The 21,829-nt window shown below is 35.6% G+C and overlaps 2 protein-coding genes across 4 annotated transcripts in view; one reads left to right on the forward strand and one right to left on the reverse strand.

The window, feature by feature from the left end:
- The window catches only part of LOC142357984 (uncharacterized), a 126,396-nt gene that overhangs the window by 14,435 nt on the left and 90,132 nt on the right, over positions 1-21,829 (forward strand). The gene's annotated exons all lie outside the window — the stretch shown is intronic.
- Positions 169-9,563, reverse strand: LOC142358009 (putative GTP-binding protein C02F5.3). Its single transcript, XM_075409486.1, has 3 exons — positions 9,088-9,563; positions 879-1,189; positions 169-573 (listed from the first exon to the last, which is right to left on the reverse strand). The coding sequence occupies exons 1-3, from the start codon at positions 9,539-9,541 to the stop codon at positions 238-240; spliced, it is 1,101 nt and encodes a 366-aa protein (XP_075265601.1). The 5' UTR covers positions 9,542-9,563; the 3' UTR covers positions 169-237.

The following is a 21,829-nucleotide window of genomic DNA, read 5'->3' on the forward strand; positions in this document are numbered from 1 at the left end:
TCGTTTTTGTCACAAAGTTATGCTCACTCACAAGAAAACAATTGAAGAAGTCAGGCAAGTTTAAACTCAAATGACGAAAGTTACTCTTTAGTCCGAATTTGACAGGAACTAATACTATCTTAGTGCAGAAATTTATATCCTTAAGTGTCCTATTACAAGCAAAAATCATGAAACTCAATATGTGAATTAAATATAATCATCTAAAAAGAGCAACAAATGCCGAATAGTCCTCCATTTTCATTTAGTCACAATTTGAATTACATCTTCATGATGCATAACATGCTGTAATCCCACTCTTTGAGGTGAAAACTTGACACTCGTGCCCCAAACAAGCGCGTATTTACACTGATCAGCTAAGTCTCTGTGAATTGAATGACAGACATGTTGAACTTTGCATCCACTACGCATGATGATTCCGTTCTCATTGTCTAACTCTGGCTTGTTGCCTGGCTTTTTGGTGAATATCATGATAAGTCCCAGATATTCCCACATGACATCTAAGAGGTAGTCCAAATTCAGACCCATCTCACAGCTCGTCACTATACAGTTGGGCAAATGAGCTATTCTGTCAACCTAAACATTTCGCAGGTCATCAAAATCCTTCACTTTTCGACGCTAAGGCGCTACGTAAGGTAATTTCAATGCAATCATAACAGCTACTTTCAGTACTATAGATCATTTGATCAGCATTTTTCTTTTTTCCTGACAATCTAATCAAAAGCAGTGTATAAACATCTTGATTGTTTGCTTTTCCTCGGGAACAAAACCATTTTTGAAAACGTTTCCGAAAATTAATGGGTGTTTAGGAAATGATAAATAGCCTACGAGGTGGGATCCACCCTTATATTAATATTAGAATTGGTATTGTCAATACCTACCTCTTCGATTGTGATTTGATCAACTTTGTTATACACATAAATACAGGGTAAATAAACTCTGTTCCCACAAATGACGTCAATTAACTGATCAGCTGTGATGTCTTCTCTGATTACAAGCTCACAGTTATGTATTTTGTACTCGTGTAATATCAATTGAGCCAGTTTTTCCGAAACATTTGTGAGCGGAACCATTGAAGTTAATTTGACTCCTCCCGTTTTCTTCAGTTTAAAATAGACGTCTGGCTTTTTGGTGTTTAAACGGATGCCCATTGCTTCCAACTCTTTAGTGAGCAAGTCTTTCTGAATGTCACCTGAAAAATTATGATTAAAGAATCAACAGTACATCACCGACTAACGTCGTGCGAATTGCTCTCAAACAACTGGCCAGCGATTAGCTTCGTCAGTAGCTGCGGTTTAGGGAGACTCGCTTAAGCTTAATAGCGAGGGGGAGTTGGGCTTATTTAAAACCGCCGCCTTACACCATGAAATTATGTCTCTTAAACAGTTTTGGCGAATCGCATACTTGGGGATTAATGCACTCCAGGCTTTACCTGTTTATCCCGTTTTTATTCCCGACAAAAAAAAATCATACAAACATAACCGACTAACGTCGGAAGGATTGCTCTCGAACGGCTAGTTGGAGCTGTAATCAATTGCAGCCTGCTTCATTAGGGGGGGGGGGGGGGTGGGGGTAGGGGTGCAGCCTGATTGCGACTAAGAATTTCACAAGGGGATTCAAATAACCTCATTAGATGTTAATATAAACAATTATTAAGATTTAAACCACAGAGAGGCACCAATTTCGGCGCACATATCATTTGAATTTTAGTATTAAATTGCCGCCAATTGAGTTAAACTACTTGAAATTGTGATTGAGAGAGAACTTTACGCTAAACGCAAAACGCAGAAGTCAAGGGGCAAAACGCAAAACGCAGAAGTCAAGGGGGTAAAAGTCACTCGAAAAGTCAAAAAATGGACAAGCAAAAAATTTGACGCACACGTTTACAATAATTGCTTCTTTTCGAGAGCAATTAAAAATTCGGCAGTACAAAAATTCTCATTTAAAAAAGACCAGCAGGACTTCGTTTGAGAGCAATTAAAAAGGCCATTTTCAATTAGCAACCAATAACTTTTTGATAACAAAATTTGCTACAGCGCTGAAGATTTCCCAAAGTTCTTCCGGTTCATTTGATCACTTTTTCGGATTGCTTACATTTTGGGTTGCTTTATACAGAAGGATTTTGCTTATTAAAAAATCCAGTTTACTATTCGATTAAAATCTACAGATAGTTTCCATCTTTGCGTAGAAATCCACATTTGTTCCGAACCCACTTGTGGGGGAAGGAACTATATACTCAAATGGGTTTTTTTTCAGTCAATTTTGGCCGATCGATATATTCATCGTAGAGAAATGTGAGTGCTAAAATCAAAACGCTCGTCCAGCCTAGAAATTGAAATTAAAAAGATTTTTTTTTAATATCGTATTTTTCGAGGACTTAACGAGGATTGCAGTTTTGTGTGAACACGTGATATTTGTAATGATTTCGTTCACTTTTAGTGTAATTTTTCTTCAAATTATGATCTTTTCATTAAAAATTTTTCAATCAAAATTACATTTTACGCCAAAAAAAGAATCAATTTTGTATTCATAATACACGAAAGGTGATAAAAGACTAGTTCTGGTCTCAGGGAAGTTTACTAAAAAATCGCATTCTATTCGAGAGCTGTTTTTTTTTTTAGAAAACTTCATATTTTTAGGTCGCCTATGGACTGGTCACTTTTCTTATCGATGTTTGATTAATGATAAACTTGACTTACAGTAAAATGGCGCCTAATAAACAAAAACACGTTTTCAAGGAATCGCACCTTTTTCTGGCTTCGACTGAGCTTTTGAAATTTTTAATGAAATTTTATTTTTTTGAGGTTTTACTAAATTTTTGGAGCCCAATTGCACTGAATCATTGATTAAAAGTGCAATGGGTTTCGTAATGAGCATTAGTTAAGCTATTCAGTGCTTTGATTGGACAGCTAATGGCTGATAAGACTTCATATATAAAATTTCAACTTTTTTTAAACATTAACCGATCATAAACCTTTTCTGTTAACTGTAAGTCAGCCTGAGTACTGACAGGATCCCCTTCCTTTCTACTGCAACCAAAACTAATATGTTTAGCGGTTCTATCTTTTAACTATTGCTTTTATGACTTCGATGCCACAAGATTTAAAAAAATTTAAAAATTTTTGGATATTTTCTAATTTTTGAATCCTTTTAAAAATTTATCTCATTATCCTAATTTGGATAGCCCCCGTTTGTTTTGGGAAGACGTTCAATGGATCGTAAATAAAAATTTTCAGAAAAGCTTTTGATCTAAATGGCTTCGACACTTTCTTCTCGCACTTTTCTGATGAATTATTGGTTTCTGTATTTGTTTTTGTTCTCATAGTCATAAAGACCTATTGTGATATCTTATTGATTACCCATGCATGACAAACATCTTTGTCCTTCTATCGAGTCATGACTGAGCGCATTTGTTGACTTCTGTTGAAAGCTATTGAATTTAATGGCTGTTAAGACTTCAAAAATCATTTTTCGAAAATTTTTTTGAACATTAACCAATTGTAAACTTCGTGAACTGTACGAACGTCAGTAAATACTGGAATTTCTTCTTTCCTACTTCAACAAAAGTAATCTAATCTGCGACTTTATCTTCTAACTATTGGTTTGATAAATTCGATGCGCGTGTTCTTTAGTGTTAGTTCCAATTGTGTATTCTACTAGTGTTAGTTCCAATTGGCTTAGAAAAGACGTTCAATGGATCATAGATAAAGTTTTAAAAGAAAAGCTTCTGGTTTAAATGGCTTCTACACTTTCTTCTTGCACTTTTCTACTGAAATTTAGGTTTATGCCTGTATTTTTTGTTGCTTTCTTAGTCAATGACTTATTGTAATGTCTTATCGTATCGATGACTTGTCAAGGACAAACATTCTTGTCATCCCATCGAAGCATAACTCTTATGCTCCCATGGAGCGCTTTTGCCTTTCGCTGAAAGCAATTGAGTTTAATGATCTTGATACTAATGGGGATTTCTCAGAAATTTCGTAGTTTCAATGTATTTGTTCATATTTATAAATATTTTGAAGTCATATTGAAAAAAAAGAATCTCATGCTGTTAAAAAATTAATGGATGATAGAAAAGTCATCACCGAAAAGTTAATTTTTAATGGCTTTGACACCTTTCTTGCTGAACTTTTTTTGAATTAGCGGTTTTTGCCTATTTTTTTAATCTTTAGGTAGGCGTAAAATGCTGACCAATCTCAAAAGCTTCCAATTGAGTATTCAAGGATTCATGTTACCCAAAGCGGTCATTTTATAGCGAATAGTCTCAAAGTTTATGATATTATACTTTTTCAATTCATCAGGTGTTGTTGTTTTTTTTCGTCATTTTGTCGCTTATTCTCATCATTGAGAAGTCTCACTGAAATTCTTGTATTCGAACAATTTAAGTGTCCAGTGATATCATGTCGTAACTGACGTTTTGTTTGTGGACCATATGTGTTTAAATAAAAGTTTTCGTCCTGTACTTTATTTTTCTTTTCATTTAGCACATTCGTGTAATAACAGATCCCAATGATTTTCAAATGTGGCCCAAATGCACTTCTTTAATCTTTCAGTATAATTTAAGTTGCATTAGTTTTAATGAAAATGGAAGGAAGAATACATAGTATTCAGATAATTGCTAATGATTTTAATGGCTTCAAATATTTGTGTTTTCAAAAATTGTTAATTTTTTGAGTTTTTTTTTGCTTCTGTAGTCCGTTCCCATGGCTTAACCGAACCAACGACAAGTCCTATTGGTTTCATAATGAATGTTTAGTGAATTTATCAAGAATTATTTTGTTAAAAGCTAATGATTTTTAAGACTTAGAAATTATTTGGTTTAAAAAATATTGATTGATTTTTCAATTTCGCCTCATTATTTCCTTTTGTCGACTTTGTTACCTAGTCTCATTCAAAAAAATTGCCATCTGCTGTATAGTATGAAAAAAGTAAATTTGTGCAGTTAAGGTTTTATTCGATTGCGTTCTGGCGTTGTTACTACGTGCGTTCAAATTTAGATAATTTTTTGCAGTGAAATTTTTGTTTGTGCTCTTTTAAGGTTTGTTTTTTTCTCGTAGTTTTTTCAATGAAAGATCTCTTCAGCGCTGTAATGAGGCATGGCATTATGTTATTCAATAAGTAGTTAGGTTTTTAAACGCTTTCTTAAACTCAAACATCTATTTTTATTATCTCTTCATTTGGTTGACAATGAAGGCAAAAGTATATGAGCTCGGGTCGGAACATCATGTGCGAACGCACATTAACGAGCACCTTTGTTATACATTCAATTTACAATACCTGAAATTCACAAATGGCTCGAACCTTGAAATAAATTAACAGCTCCCCACAGGAACAACCTTTTCAATGAAAGGCTTTTTTATTATTCTCTTCGCTAAAGATAATAAACATAGCCGGCGATTGCCGGAAAATAGCCGCGATAGACGCTTGTGGCCGACCATGAATTGAAACAACCAAAGAAATAAGATAGATTGACCAGACTCTAATACTCAAGAAATAGGGCATATAAGTTTGGCACTACTTAGATGCACACTATTGAGTTTTAACTAGTAAAAGTTCATAAAATTTAAAGTTCCATAAGTGAGTTCAGAATTCATTTTTTTGAGTGAAGGTAAGTCACGCAATTGACCTAAAAGCAGAAATGACGTCACGGACACAATATTTAACTGCAAAGCAGTAGAAGTCACTGAAGTCATTGAAAAAGTCAATTCGAAGTCAGGGTAAGACGAAACAAAAATCTGTTAGACGATTAAAAATAGGAGCGCAATAATAGCCGCCTGGAATTGCCGATGCGGCTATTAACAACTACAGAAATAAGATAGACAGATCTACCACCTGTCCTTTAATAGACCAGTAGACTTTTTGGGTTAAATTCAGACTGTCAATTTTACGACACATACGGTCTATAAGGAAAAGCCATTAAAAAGCTTTTTCAAAACTGATATTCGAAATCAAACACTCAAGACTAATACTCAAGAATTAGGGCATATAAGTTTGGCACTACTTAGATGCACACTACTGATCTTTAACTAGTAAATGTTCAAAAAATAAATGTTCAATAAAAGTTCCAGAAGTGAGTTCAGAAGTCATTTTTTTGAGTGAGCACGCATTTGACCTTAAAGAAGATATGACGTCACGCACACAAATTTTAACTGCAAATCCGTAGAAGTAGAAACTGAGTTTTCTTCAGCAGGTCAACCTAAACACTCTTCTAATGTGCGGCATTGTTTTTTACATCCTGAATGTGCCACTTAACCAATTTGAAAACAGAGCTGGCAGACTGCCAGAAAACAGCTGCAATAGCTTCGTAGATCTGCAGTCTCAAAAAACAAAAAAAGTCAGACAAAAATCGTCTTCACATTGAAGTCTGATTTGTTTATATTGTGATTAACATAGCCGTCAGATTGCCGGAATAGCTGCGAAAGAATAGACCTGCGTGCCGTATGATAGAGAAAGAAACAGATACGGATATAAGTTGAAAAAAGTTATCGATGCCGCTAAAAAAGCTATGTAAAAAATTAAAAGATAAATTAATAAAGCTCGTTAAAATTAATTGCGCAGAAGTCTGTTCATTAGGGACCCTTATTACAAATATGAGTTCCTTTGACCTTAAAATAATTCAAAATAAACTTAAGTTTTAAATTGCAAAAGTCATTTTATTAAGTGAGGTTAGTCACTTATGATCAAAATCTAATCACGCAAAAAATTTTTGCTAAATAAAGTGGGAAATTACGTCACGCTCGCAAAACCAGTTAGTGAGAGGAAGAAGTCATTTAGAAAATTTGACTTTTCAGCTTTCAGGTGTGAACAAATGTAAAACCAAAAAAGAGCGTCAGACGACGAAACAAAAAAAAACCAAGAGCACCGCAATATAGCTCCGCTCAGCTTACAGCTTCGCAGCTATAAAAAATCTGTATAAGTTTTTGCTGCCTCTATTCGCTGCTCTTTAATAACCTTCATTTAGAGTGGCACACCCATTTGACCTTATCTCTTTGAATTAAAGTAAATTAAAGTCAATTTCAAAGTGAGGAAGTCATTTTAGTGAGTGAAGTCATGTAAAAATTTTTTGTAAGTCATTTTTGTGAGTGAAGTCATATAACAAAGTGAGGAAGTCATATAAAAAATCTGTATAAGTTTCTGCTGCCTCTATTAGCTGCTCTTCAATACCTTTCATTTAGAGTGACACACCCATTTGACCTTATCTCTTTGAATTAAAGTAAATTAAAGTCAATTTTAAAGTGAGGAAGTCATTTTTGTGAGTGAAGTAAGTCAAGTGTGACTTACTTGTTTTTTTAATCACGCAAAAGAACAAAAAAACTGGCTCCACTAAGAGCGAAAAATGACGTCACGCACGCATTTCAGATGAAATTGCATGAACGAATGAACAAAAAGCAGATTTGAAGTGGTTGTGACGTCATATGGTCGTAACAAAAATCGCGACGACGAAATAAAAAAAAACATAGCAGGACAAGTCCTGACGCACAATTCAAAGAATTTTCATTGACTAAGCAAAAAACTAGACCTAGAACGGACTATGAATAGATTGGGAAAATCATTTAGAAAAGCCAATCCAAAAACTCGAAAATAAAGTATAAATCAAAGTGAAATTGCCGCATGTGAACAAAAAACCACTAGCGAGAGAGCGGAATTTTTGTTCAAACACCGTTTTCACACTTTACTTTAACATTAGAGCGAAAAAAATTCACGCCACAAAACCACTCGCTTTTTCCCTCCACTTCCTGTTTCGGCGTCACCAAAATCACTCCTCCAATTTGACTTCAGAAATCATGAACATGTGTGAACAGATCTTAAAAAAACATAGCCGGAAGAATTCCGGAAACGACTCGAAGTGAAAATTCATTTAACCCCATTTAACTACTCATCAAAGAAACGTGCCTTCACTAATATATGATTATCTTGAAACAAAACCATGAAACAAAAAAGTAAAAACAATAAAATCAAATCTGTTAAAATATGATAAAAAATCAAATTTTGTTATAAATTGATATCCCGAAAAAACTATCTCTGCCAAAGTAACTTCATCAAAACAACTAGTACTTACAAAATCCACTTATGTGAATTTTGAAAAAATACCTTAGGCTAAATTATGAAAAAAAAGCTCTTAAAAACAACTTTCACTGAAAAACTGGAAAAAGTTACTAATTTTTTTAATATTTCAAAAGCATATAATTCCAAAGTCCCAAAATTCCCTTCAGTCAATTGGGTATCCCGATGCTCGCAAAACAATAGGCAAGTCATAAGAGGCTAAGAAACTTTGCTAAAAACAGAAAAAAAGCGAAAAACTACAAAAAATTAAGAAAAATAGTTCCAATTTTCGCCATTTTTATGTCATATTTCTCAACAAAAAAATGATTCTTACACACAAAACTGTAACCAATTGTTATCATAAAGTTGCTTAAGTAGAAGGGGTTTCTTCAATACCCATTTGAGCCAGTAAAAGAAAATAATCGTCAAAAAACGCAAAAATTAGCCCGAAAATCAGCAAAATACATTAAAAACATCCGAATTATCATAAAATTCATATGAATTTCCAAAAACCTTCAAACCACTGCCGAAACCAGCCTAAAATTAAAACAAAATCATAACCAAACCTCTTAACCAAAATAAATAAAAAACTGCTTCAAAATGCCGCACGTGAACAAAAAATTTCACTCGCTTAGAGAAAATGTTTTCACACATCAATTTCTCGCTCTCTCAAAAACAGCGGTATGAACAAAAACCACTCTCTTTTCGCTCCGCTCCTCACTTTTATTCAGCACCAAAATCACTCCAATTTTTTTCACGCGTTTCATTTCCCGCTTCAAAAATCACTCCAATAAAATTGATTAAAAAAAAGGACTTCTCCAATACTCCTCTTCGAGTCGTAAAAAAAGACAGCGCCCCAATACAATTCAAATTCTTTGAATTATAAAAACCAAGAGAAGGCCAATAATAACCCCAGCTATCGCTGTGCGGCTATTAATAAAAATAGCCTTTTTAATAAAAAAAGATAGAGATTGGTCTTTGTACTATCTTTGCAAAACGTTTTCTTTAATTTTTTATATCAAGAGGCCATTCACATTCAGCAATTACCTTTCAATGCGTCAAGCATCATCATGACTAAATCGGCGGTCCGCGCAACTGCAATGACTTGTTTGCCTCGACCCTTTCCCTGGGCAGCGCCCTCAATGATTCCAGGCAAATCGAGTAACTGGATATTAGCGCCATTGTAATCTATAACTCCTGGAATACACGTCAACGTCGTAAACTCGTAAGATGCTGCTTCACTGTGGGTTTTAGTCAGCTTTGACAAAATGGTAGATTTTCCCACGGAAGGGAATCCGATTAATGCAACACGGGCATCGCCCGATTTCATCACATCAAATCCATCACCCTTCACTCCAGCTTTAGCACTGGGTTCAAGCAACTGTTGCCTGTACTTGGCTAGTTTGGCTTTCAACAAACCCAAATGGTACTCAGTCGCTTTGTTTTTCTGAGTCCGACTAATTTCGAACTCAATCTCAGCGATCTTTTCCGCAATACCCATGACACATCAACAAATAATCATCTGAAATGTTCAACTTGACACATGATTCGCTCAAATACTTAATCGGTGAACAAATAACTGTCTTAATTCTCAACCACCAGTTAACTACCCGTCTAACAAAATTGGAGTTACGCCTTGTTGGATAGTTATCCCTATCAAAATTGCTAAGGAGGTCTTAAGTTTACAAATAGTATGACAAATATAGTCTAATTTTTGCAGCCGACATCATGAAACCAAAAATTCTGCAAATCAGTAGACGAGTCGTCTTCGCCACGAAATCTACTCTTTCGACTACATAGTGCCAACCAGGAAGAAACTATTGGACAAAAATGTGAAATACGGACAAAATTTCAGAAAATTACCGCACGTTTAAATGAAAGCGAGTTTTTGTAATTTTGTCAGATTTCTCGCTTCTCAAATCTTTAATACTCTAAAACATGAGAAAATTCAGTTAAAATGGTAATTAAGAAAACAAGCATAAAAAGGCAGTGGACTTTAATAGTTGCACTAAACTGTTAAGTAGACAGTAATCGAAACGAAATAAACAGGAAAAGCTAGACGAAATGTTGCTGTGCAGTTCTCTTAAACAGTTTCTAAGTCTACTTTCACCAAAACAGTTGAGGTATAATTTCATGTTATGAAGGGTAGTTGGTAGGTTTGGACATCCATCTCTTTTACAGTTACGCTATTCTCCCAAAGATTAAGATATCAACAGACAAAGACAACTTCAAGAGAGGCGTTTGAAAGCATTTCCTTCAACGGTAATTGTTCTGCTCATTGTGCGTTCCAATTGTCCAGCTCGACAACCCCGCTGCTGATTACATCCAATGAAATTTATCGTGCTAATTGTCGAGCAAATCAAATTGCATATAAGTTCTGTATTACAATTTCCAGGGTTATAAACGGATACTGAGATTTATGTGGAAGTTCTGTAGATGCTTCTTTGACAATAACCATATTGCCCACAAACATTTCTCAGCTTTTGTTAGACTTGGGGCAATCAAGACAACCATCTATTTTGTTTAAAATTACTTTTCCAACTATCGAAGAGAAGTACCTAGAAGACAAATTAAATTGTTCATTTTTGTGGCAACGCTGAAGTTGCTTACGGACAGAACAAAATTCTCTCAACAGTGACTAAAATCGACAAGTCTTGTGGCTGAAAGATTGGAAAAGCACAAAAATGCGTTTTAGTTAGAAAAGCACTATTCTCTGGAGTATGGTTAAAGGGTCGGATAATTAAATGAAAAACAGGCAAAATGAAAAACGTCATATACAAAATTACAAAACCTTCAAAAAATTCTCGAGGCCAGTATCGTCAATCTAATTTTAAATCGCAAGCTCCAACTATTCAACCACACAGAATCCTTAAAAATGATTAGCCCCTAAAACTAAAAAAACTCGAAGAATGACTAACAATTTCATAAACTTTGAAAAAACGATAGCAAAAAGCCTTTCAACTTTTATCTTCAAGTTGCGATTACCAATACGCATACAACAAATATGAGGATAAAATATAACTTGTAAAAAAACACCTAAAAACCTATATGTTGTTGTTGTGAATTTTCGGCATCAAGCCGAGGGGATTGCTCCCATAGAAGTTTTGGTCTTGATTCTACTATTTTCTGCAATCGGTGCAATCACAGAAAATGGTCCATGTACACACTACTCTTTCGTTGAAGTTCAACATCAGACGGTCCCACATGAATGTCAGAATACGTCTTTTGAGTCCCAAAGGCTGGGAAAAGTCTATCTCTTCAGGCAGATAGTTGGCAACTTTGGCAGTTCGAAAGTAAAAGTTCTCTCCGAATTTCTCGGTTCTCAGTTTTGGAATTTTGAATAATCTGCTTTTAACTCTACCATATTGGTGTTCATAGGTTTCTATCAATGGAAGTGCGTTTTCTTTATCATGGTACAGTTTAGACAATAGAAGTAAATCATTGTGTTGCAAAAACATAGGAAGCGGAAGTAATCTTAGGGATACCATGTTTTCAAAGTACGACGCATTCCTATAGCCTCAACGCACGTTTTTGAAAGCATTCCATTCATACTTCCACGCGATGGGTGCCAAGTGCTTGAAGCAAAAGTAATCAAGGGTAGAATTAGGGATTTGTAAGCACAAATTTTCACTCTCGTTTCCATATTCTTCAATAAATTTCTCTTCAGAAAACCAAAAGTTCGATTAGCTTTCGCAAGCCTAGACTCGAGGTGCTTTGTCGCTTTCAGGGTACCTGTCAGCTGCACTCACAAGTCAGTCACCCTTGTGGATCGCTCTAATGTAGTGTTATTCATCGTAAGGCTGAGGGACTGTCCCTTAAATGCTATATAACATTTTTCAGCAGCAAGTGACATTCTGTTTCCTGGATACCCAAAGTGAGATTCTGTCAACTTCTTTTTGAATTTCTTGGTTACTTTTGTAAATAAATAAGTACTTTGCGTCATCCGCATACAGACATGGGGTGCTGGATATCAAGGAAGTTGGCAAATCATTTATGAAGATGCAGAAGAGTAAGGGGCCCAAAATGGACCCCTGCGGAACACCACTTGATACTTGTAGAAGGTCCGACCTGACACCATCACATCTTACGAACTGTTTACGGTTACATAAATAGTCCTTGAGAAGACTAAGTACACACCCGCCCACTCCAATTCTCCTTACTTTGATCAACAATTCAGCATGCGGGACCTTATCGAATGCTTTTGAGAAGTCGGTGGAATACAACTTTGGGTTTCCATCCAACGCAACTTGAACGTCGTTCAAGAAACAGAGCATGTTCGAAACAACGGATCGTTTTTTCACAAATCCATGTTGACTGGTTGTTAAATGATCCGAGAACTGCTTTTCGATCGGATCATACATAAAATCGTTCGAGTACTTTCGAAACTATAGACAGCAATGTCACTGGTCTCTAATTCTTGACACTTGCTCTGCAGCCTTTTTTATGGATGGGCGACACAACAACAATTTTCCAACAGTTCGGGATTTTCCCTAATCTTTTGATGTTCCTAAAGACTGTGCTCAAGAATAGACTGAGCGGTTCAGCCAGTTGCTTCAAGAAACAGGCGGGAATGTTATCTGGCCCTCGAGTTTTTGAGACATCAAGGTTTGTTAAGATTGCTCTTATTCTTTTTGAGCTGACATTAAAATTCAATAGGGTTGGGTCCGGAAGCTCATCGGCTACCGTGTCTTCGGTCTTCTGAGAAACTACAGACTCAAAATACCTATTTAGCAGGTCTACTTTCTGTTGAGTGGAATCGGCAGTCTCTTCCTCTAGAGAAAGTATTTTGGGTAGAGTTACTGTTTTTCTAAGGCTCTTTAAGTGCTTGAAGATCACTGTCGTATCACGAGTGGTCACAAACTTCTGTTGATACTGATACCTATCTTCTGCAAGTTCCAGTAACATATTTTCTAGTCTCAAAACTTTTTCCGATAGCACTTAGCTGTTTGGCTTCTTGCGTTGGGCTCGCCGAGCAGTGCTCAGCATCATCATAGTATGAGAGGTTTCCCTAGAAAACCAGGCAGGCCCAACCTGTCTATGTTGAGTACGTTTGGGACAATGTTTCTCTATTAAGGATTTAATGTAATCATAAAACTCTTAAACCATGCGATCGATGTTAGTGAAGCATGCAGCCTCGAAAGGGAACAAGGTCATTTCTCAGCGCATCGCATCGTAATCGGCGTTGCAAAAGCTGAAATATTTGGAGACAGGGGTTTTGCGTTCTTCTCTGTGTTCTTTCATCGATATTAATATCTGTTCGTCATCTGAAACGTCAAACAGTTGTCTGAAGACAAGATCAATCTTGGCAGTCGTGTTTTCCACTTTCCGTTCAAACACAAGATCTAGTGTGTTCTTTCCACAAGTAATAAAGTCCACTATTGGGTGAAAGTTATGTCTTCAACATTTCAATCACCGATTGCTCGTACTCATCTGCGCTGAAATTTAGGCTCCAGTTGACCTTTGGTAGGTTGAAGTCTCCGCAAATCAAACATGCGTATTGCTTGAATTCTTCAATAACTATGAGTGCCTTTTCAAAGTCAGCTAAAGTGTATCTGTAGGCGCTACCTATTGGAGGATTGTAGAAGATACATACAAGATATTTCTTCAGTTGTATGTCAACGATAGTGAGAATACACCCATCCGGGAGATCGTCACTGATTCGTTTTGCACTGATGATGCTCTGGATAGCTACCAAAACACCTCCGTATTTGTTGACAGCTCTTTCATATCTGAGTAAGATATACCCAGGAAGCATAAGTTCTGAGTCTTCTATGTGTTCATTCCACCAAGTTTCCGTAACGATGACAATGGGGTATCTACAGGTCAACACAGCATTTGTAAACTTAGTTCGTCTATCAAAATTCAAAAACTACGAGCATTTACTAACATCAGATTCAAATTTTCTAGTCAATCGGATGGTTCTTCCAAATCGACTTTCGTACCGTTGTGAAGCAGTTCAAAGTTTCTAACTTTGAGTTCGGTTGCAGGTGTTCCGTTCTCTATCATCTCACGTCTCTTCTAAAGAGACATTCTCTTTTTCGCATTCTGCCTTAGTTAGTAATGGAAGTACATAAAAACCGCGGTCAGAAAGTAGTTTCCATTTTTCTCTAGCTTCAGCTAAAATCCTCCGTGTGTCCCAACAGTTGGGAACAGTTACTATAACGCTTCTTGGCTTCGAGCGTTCTTTATCAAACCCTCCAAGTCTTCTCAGGTTTTCAACCGTCGTGTTGACTTCAATTGCATCAAATATATCTTTTATGTTCTCATTTAGTGAAATCAAGTTCTAATCTTTTGTCTTTTCCAGGTCTTCTGGAACTCCTTGAATTCTGAAGGTTTTCAAGATATTGTAATGTACTTCCTTCTGTTCGTCAGACGTTTTCTGCACATTCACAACTTTCTTAACTATCTTCTCTTCAAGGATTTTCTCCATGGATTTCTCAGTCTTCGCATCGCTGCCTGCGAGAGCAGCTTCGACTTTCTGATCGAACTGTTTGATTAGGGAATTCTCTATCTTTTTCAGGCTTTCGTTGAGCTTGTCGTCAATTTTTCCTTCCACGTTCCCTTTTGTGCAGTTCTGGATGATTTGCTCTTTCTTCCCTTTATTCACGCATTCGTTACACAGTAGTAAAACATTACTCATCAGACTTGAGAGCACCTTTATGGCGTCCTCTTCCAATCCAGTACATTCCATGTGCATCTTCAATCCACAAGAGATACAGTTGTATACAGCTTCTCCTATTTTGATTTGACTTTCACATGTTTTGCATTTCCCTTCGTAGTTGCGAGACATTTTGCCCAACAATACTTCAGCCTATAAACTCAGCACGTGCTACTAAGGCCCAGGTACTCAAACCGGTCCGAAGTAGCACAAGATGAGTTTTCAAGCTATATCAAATGATAAACTGAGAACCAAGAGTTATTTTCTCAGTGATTTTTTGGTCGCGAAGTGATTTTTCCCGACGAGCTTTTGTTAGTGTTTTCTTTTTCTGGGCAAAGCGATTCAATTCACCGTTGACTCTTTTCACAGCTGCTAACGTTCGAAGTTCGTACAGAGGTTTCTGATGCAACTGAAGATACTCTGTCAGGATTTCAGGATCGTTAGATTTTTGCTTCGGCAGAATTTCACGAACAAGTTTGCTACTTGGAAACCTTGGGTTCTCAAGGTTTTGATATGATCCCAAATATCTGGAGCACCTTCACGGGTGCAATGGACAACCCCTTGTATCTGATTGCCAAACGACAATAAGTTCTTCCTCAATCTTTCTGGGGACACCTGAGAAGTTGCTACTTCTATGTTGAGTCAGCGAATTATTGAGCGTATCGTGCCAGATAATAATGTCCGTACGACGTCGCAGAGATCTCCGGAGTATGAACTGAACAGTTTTCTGTTTGTTGTTCTTTTTCTGATTGAAGCACAAACCGGGTATGGCAAGGATGTGACAATTTAGTCTTTTTCGGATGAAAAAACTATATGAAAAAAACGCAACATTTGGGCTGATAAACTGATTTTTACCCTTAAAATTACGCCAACTGAACAACTGAGCTCATTCAGCACCTGAAAGAACACTAAAAGCAGCTTAGGGCCTTTAATGCATCCAAATGTCCCTGGATTCTTATCTCGTTTTCAAATCTTGAAGTCCAGAAAAAATTGGTTAACTGATCATCCAAATAACAAACCGACACAAAAGAATCCTGGACTGGCACGAAATGAAACTTAACTTAAGCCTTGGTCATCTACTATCTAAACTGAAAACTATTAACCTCATTGTACCATTCATTTTGAAACAACATCAACAAAGAGAGCAAATAAAAACGAAATGAGAACAGCATAATCTGATTAAAAACTTTCTGGAAAAGTTATCACAATTTGCGGTTCAAAGTAGTTATGGTTCCAAGGAGTCACAGTCCAGACGACAACAACCCTCTGAATAACAATTGAAATACAGGCCAAAACTGAACCCTCTGAACTAATTGATTCATTTCCAAAACATGAAAAACGTCAGCTGGAAACTCGCCAAAATTGTAAACCTTTAAAACTTTGAAAGAATTCAAAAACAGCTAAAAAGCGTCTAAGTCGGAGAAATAACAAAAATATGATAAATATGAAAAAGATGGCCAAAAATGTCCCCAAACGTGTAATTTCTGGTAAATGTGTTTCAGAAAAACATTTTGGACAAACAAATTAAAAAATATGCTTTGAAAAAGCCGCATGATAAAAAAAATCAATAACTCAGTGCAATTTTGTCACAGCCACTTTTCTCGATATTAAAACCAAAAAACACATAAAAAGTTCCACAATGAAACTCATACTGCTATCTTTTTCAGCATGTATGAGTTCATATGTGATCAACTTGGCGTGAATGAATTTATGGGGAGTGGAATACAGTCTAGCAATCAAGAAAACAAATCGGGCTCAACTCAATTGACATCCTTGAAAAATATTCAGTCAAACAATCTAATGGTCAGAAACACCGAACAAGAAAACGAGGCAATTAACTCCGAGGTGGACCTGAGCAGCAATCAAGACACGTCCGATCACATATCAGACCGCAACCACATTGAAGACGGCAATGATGGCTATTTTTGTCATTCCAGTGGAGATGAATCCGTTAAATACTTTAACGAATGAGAACTCCATAATTTTAAAACTTATTAACATTTATATTTGCCCAGCTAGAACAAGAATTCAGAATCTTTCCCCAAAATTAAACAGATAACTTCTATTTTAGAAAAAAAAACTAATTCCTGAGTTTTATCATTGTGATCATATTAACGACAGTAGTTTACACACTTGAAAAATTGTTACAGAATTGGAGAATTAAATATAACATTAACTATTGTTTAGAATCCGTTAATAAATCAAAGAAAACGAACGATGAGAAAGTAAATAAATATCAGAAAACATAAAGTTGGTAGCAGACCACTGCAGCGACTTTGAAGGAAATATGAATCCGATTTTGATGAACATTTAGAAGCAAGCAATATTTTTAAACTCAAAAGTGAGTAGCAATTAATTTCAAGACAATTAATTTCAAACAAAATCTTTTCTGTTTGTGCCCCAGTATGTTATGCACACCCCAGGTACAGCGCACGTGTCATTACATATTCATTGATTATGCACATTCTCTTGAGGGTTGCTATTGTGCACCCACCAGTCTATAACCTGGGGGACACACAAACGGAGAATATCCCAACCTTCTATCGTACATAGAATTGAAAATTGGCCAAGCAAATTTAAACCTGAATTCGAGTAAAAAAATTTGCGATAAAAAAGGTCACCTAACGTTTTCGAACACAACGTTGTGAGGACAGCAAATTCCAATTTGACATGTTTTCTTTCTTGAAGTTAACGTGAATTATTCTGTCTAAAACCCTCGGTTTGAATATCCACACTCCTTCAAATATTAAAGAAATTAATCATAGTATCAGCATCGTTCTCATATCGGAAGTATAGGATTTGAACGATCCTATTTGACTGTTAGCTGGTACCTTCTTGTCACCTATGATTTATACGATTGTTTTCTCATCATTTAATATGCCAAGGTTTTTCGCATTGAGTTTTTTTAAACCAGTATGGTTCTTTTTTTATGAACTTCTAACTTTTCGTGTCCTTTAGCCACCATGTCCCAACATCTATCTTCCGTCCTTTTAAATCATGCTTCGCTGTTCTCGATAAATGTCAAGAATATCAACGTCTTCAAGCAGAGTCACGGAAACTGTACTCAATTGTCCGATAGAAGTTTTTTTTCGATGTCTTTATACATTGCCTCAAAATGAATAATTGCGTCTAATGTGCTGAAGCCAAGCAGCAGGGAAGAGGGAAATGTCAATTAACAGTTAAATTGATCTAAAAAACGAATGCATTGCGTTCATCGTCAGGTTTACTTCAAACTTATTCACAATCTGATAAAATTATTTATAGTGTATATACTTGTCATTGTCTCAATCTATCAAGTTTCACGAAATGAATTGAGGTAAAAACGATCTTTTGAAATTATTTACAGTTAAAAGAACTTTTAAAACAATTTATATACATTTAAAACACCAAAAGAATTATCCAATTTATTCCGGTGTTTTTCAAATTCACGGTTAATTTGTTTTCAATTCCTGAAAAGTGTTTTTTTTTACTTTCATTCCCATCTGTTGTTATCTTTTACTTGCTGGGTTGACAAAATTTCGAATTAACTTGTACTAGAATAAATTGTGAATTTGAAAAATCAAACTTTTTTCCATTTTAACGAACACTTCAATGTCAATTGCCTGCTGGGTACTTGTCGCGGGTATTAAGTTGGGCTTTTAAATTTTTGCGTAGATTGCTTCAATTGTCTAGTTTTCAAAACCCGTGGCATACATCGAGAAAATCCGAATCAGTATTATACGTTGCACCACAACATTCAACGAGGTGTTGTCTCACAGAAGACTCTTTCTTTTGATGTTCCCGAATTCTAGTGGTAACATGTCGGCTGGTTTGGCCAAAATAGATGGATCTGCATCTATTTCATTTAACTTTATATACCACATGCGATCTCAAATTTTCATCAAATGATGATTGCAGTGTTGGCAAGCAAGTTTTTAATACTCTCGTGGTGAATTTAGTTCGATTATCACTCAATTTTTTCAGTCTACCCGCAAAATTTTTGAAGATATTTCCTCTATGTTGAGCAAAAAGCATTGGTTTAATTGTGATTGTTGTTGAGAATTTTAATTGCTTTGAGACGTTGCTCTTTATTGTGGGTTTGCAATGAACTTTACCTTTGTGACTATTATATTCAAGTCTCATTAACAATACTGGAAGACCGGTCAGTTAGATACTATTTTTTAAGACCAGATTTCTTGATTTTGCATATGAGCTACATCAAAGGATTGCCAGTCACTGGATGTATTGAAAAAACTATGTAGTCTCTTGAACCACATTTTTAAAATCTTGTAACGGTTTACAGCTAGGGAAATTTAAGATTAGGCCGCAATCAGTGAATATTTGATATCATTCACAAGGATCTTTCTATCATTGTTTACGTTTATATTCAGATCTAGGAACGACAAGTTTCCATAACCGTTGGATAGCTCAAGAGTGAATTGTAACTTTTTGGCAGGCGATTGTAACTTTTCGTTCACTCAGATTTTGATGCTCTAGCGGTGCACACTTAACAGTGCACACTATGTCATCCACAATACCTCTCGAATTTCCCCTGTTGTACCTTTCTCTATACAAAAGGAACAGAACCGTGTTTACTGCATGTATGTAAACCCCATTTCAGTAATATCTTGGATTTTTGCATGAAACCAGTTTTACATGAATTGCACTCAACTCATTTTACTCGTAAGTTGGCGCCTCGGTTACAACTAATGCACATCCTCTTCATGTCCAAAGTTTGTTTTCTCTTCTCTCATTTGGTTTCTGTAATCATTTTTCAAAAGGTTTTGCCACAAATTTGCCATAGCTACGGCTAGCAGAGCACCGTTTGCTAAACCGTCCGACTGAGTTTATTACAAATTATTACTTTTAAGGACAACATTCGTTATGGCTAGTCTCAAAGAGCTCTTCTTAGCTGACATCAGAATCTCAGAACCCTTATCTTTCGAGTACAGATGTTTGAGCGCAATTACAATTGCCTCTTCATGCGGTACATTGATGTACAAGTCTTTTACTTCGAGACATTATATCAGCTCATCTTCCTCCAAATTGGTAGCATTCAAAACGGATCTGGCGTCTTTCGATTTAGTCTCAATATTTGCACCTGGTAACCTCCGGAAAAATGGAGACAAAATTTTATCGAAGTTCTTGTTACTGCTACAAGGTATTGAGGGAACGGAGCGAAGCGGCGAATCGTTTTTGTGTTTATTTATTCAAGCAACTTTTTTTGGGCGTCAATATTAGGAAAGCTTTTATACATTCAATTTGTGTCACTCAGTGCGATATACTCCCCCGATATAAACCACGTACCATTATGTAGTTAACAATTATGCCAATAAATTGCACGTGCGATGGGGGCTAAGAATAATATGCACCAACTAAACTGTGGGGAAACGGAAATGACTCGACGATTTCTTAAAAAATTTGCGTAGACAACAAAAGTAGAAGAGTAGAACAGGCAATCAACTGCAGTTTGTTTAGTTTTTGGTTTTGCGATTGAACAACTTTCTGAGACCGTCAAGGTAAAATTATAAAGGGTAGGGGATACACACTAAGCATACTTTGTTTGAATTTACATACATGTATTGGTCAACAAATTTAATTAAGTTCTGACTGACTGATGCAAAGTTTCTCCAACATTTGGAGGTACGTTGAGCAGGAAAAAGAATCAAATTGAATAATAGAGATAATAAAGCAGTCTTAACAATTTTTATACTATCTGCTTCCTTAGGAATCAATTTGGTAAGCATTAAAAACGCATCATTACATAATTTTTTTTCTTTAATCAAGTTGCTCTTTGACTTATGCTCTGAAAGATAATCTTATCTTCATACATACAGTCTCTTCTTTGAAAACTGCAAAAGAGTGAACTTACTGATATAGTTCTGTAGTTAATTAACTTGTGACAATCATTTCTTGTTGTCAATCAACTTTTTGGAAATAGTGGATAGCTGAATTTGGTGTTTTTGTGGTTGAGAAAAAAACTATTTGTTATTTATAATCACTCAGGTTGATAAAAAGCAAAATATAAAAAGTTTGCTATTTTTATTGTGAAAAATCTTACCACCAAATAAATTCCTTGAGAACCTTATTTTGCTTGAGACAAAAAAGCAACCTCTAAATTGATTTTCATTGAGTGGTAATTTAAAATTTTCTGAGTTAGACAACTTCTCATTAGATCTCAAATGTTCATTCAGTTTTTCAATTTGAGATAAAATTATTTGCTGTTCGAAGTGTTCAATTTTTGCTGCTTGCAAATTTTACCTCTATGAAAGCATGCTTATCAAAGTGGGGAAATTATGTTGTTGTTGAGAACTCCTTTGTTGTCTAGAATACACACACGGGAAAAGTACATTAAAGGCAATGGTTGAAAGTTTAAAGTCTGTCTGGATTTGGTTTGACAATATTTTTGTTTACTAAACTTTTCTTTTTTCCGGGCTTTTGTTTTTGATTTTTAACAATTGTTAATCTATATTTATGGTTTTTTTGGTGAGTAATTAATGTTTGTTAAAATTTTTTCTTTCCAGATGCTTTCAACCTCTTTCTTACATTGCAACCAAAGTGAATCACAACAATTTCACGCGAAAAATCTGATATTTAGAGAAGTAGTTTTTACTTTTAAAATTGCAACAGCGTTTCCTTTTGCTTTCTTTTAGTGTCTCATTCAAATCGTTTCTTGCTTTTTTTTCCTGTCAGCCATGTTCCCGTTAAAGCATTAGTGTGTTGTGAGCAAAGTTATTGGAAAAGATATTTAAATGTGTTCTTGTTTTTTATTTGTGCATTTTGCATTCGTGTGCATGAACTTGAGAATTAAATCGCCTTGGCACAAAATTTTGATAATTTTGTCATAATCTAGAAAAGGCCTGATTTCAGTTTTCACCACAACACTATGAAATGATAGGGCAAAAAATCATTTTGAGTCGGTTTGGGACAGGACAAAAAATGGCATTCAAGCCATGCTTCTCTCCCTAAAGTGTGATGTTCCCAATTTTACAGATTTTGTTACAGAAATTACATTGAAGAAAATTTGTTGATTGTTTTTCCGTGCCGATCTAGGATGTAGACTGAAAATGAAAACGCATTCATCGTGAAAGTATGAAAACACTTTTTTAAAAAATATTTTAGTGCATTTGCTCTCGTCAATTCTCTTCAAAC

This window comes from Convolutriloba macropyga, chromosome 2 (genome assembly GCF_964194025.1).
Source record: "Convolutriloba macropyga chromosome 2, txConMacr16.3, whole genome shotgun sequence".
Taxonomy (NCBI): domain Eukaryota; kingdom Metazoa; phylum Xenacoelomorpha; order Acoela; family Convolutidae; genus Convolutriloba; species Convolutriloba macropyga.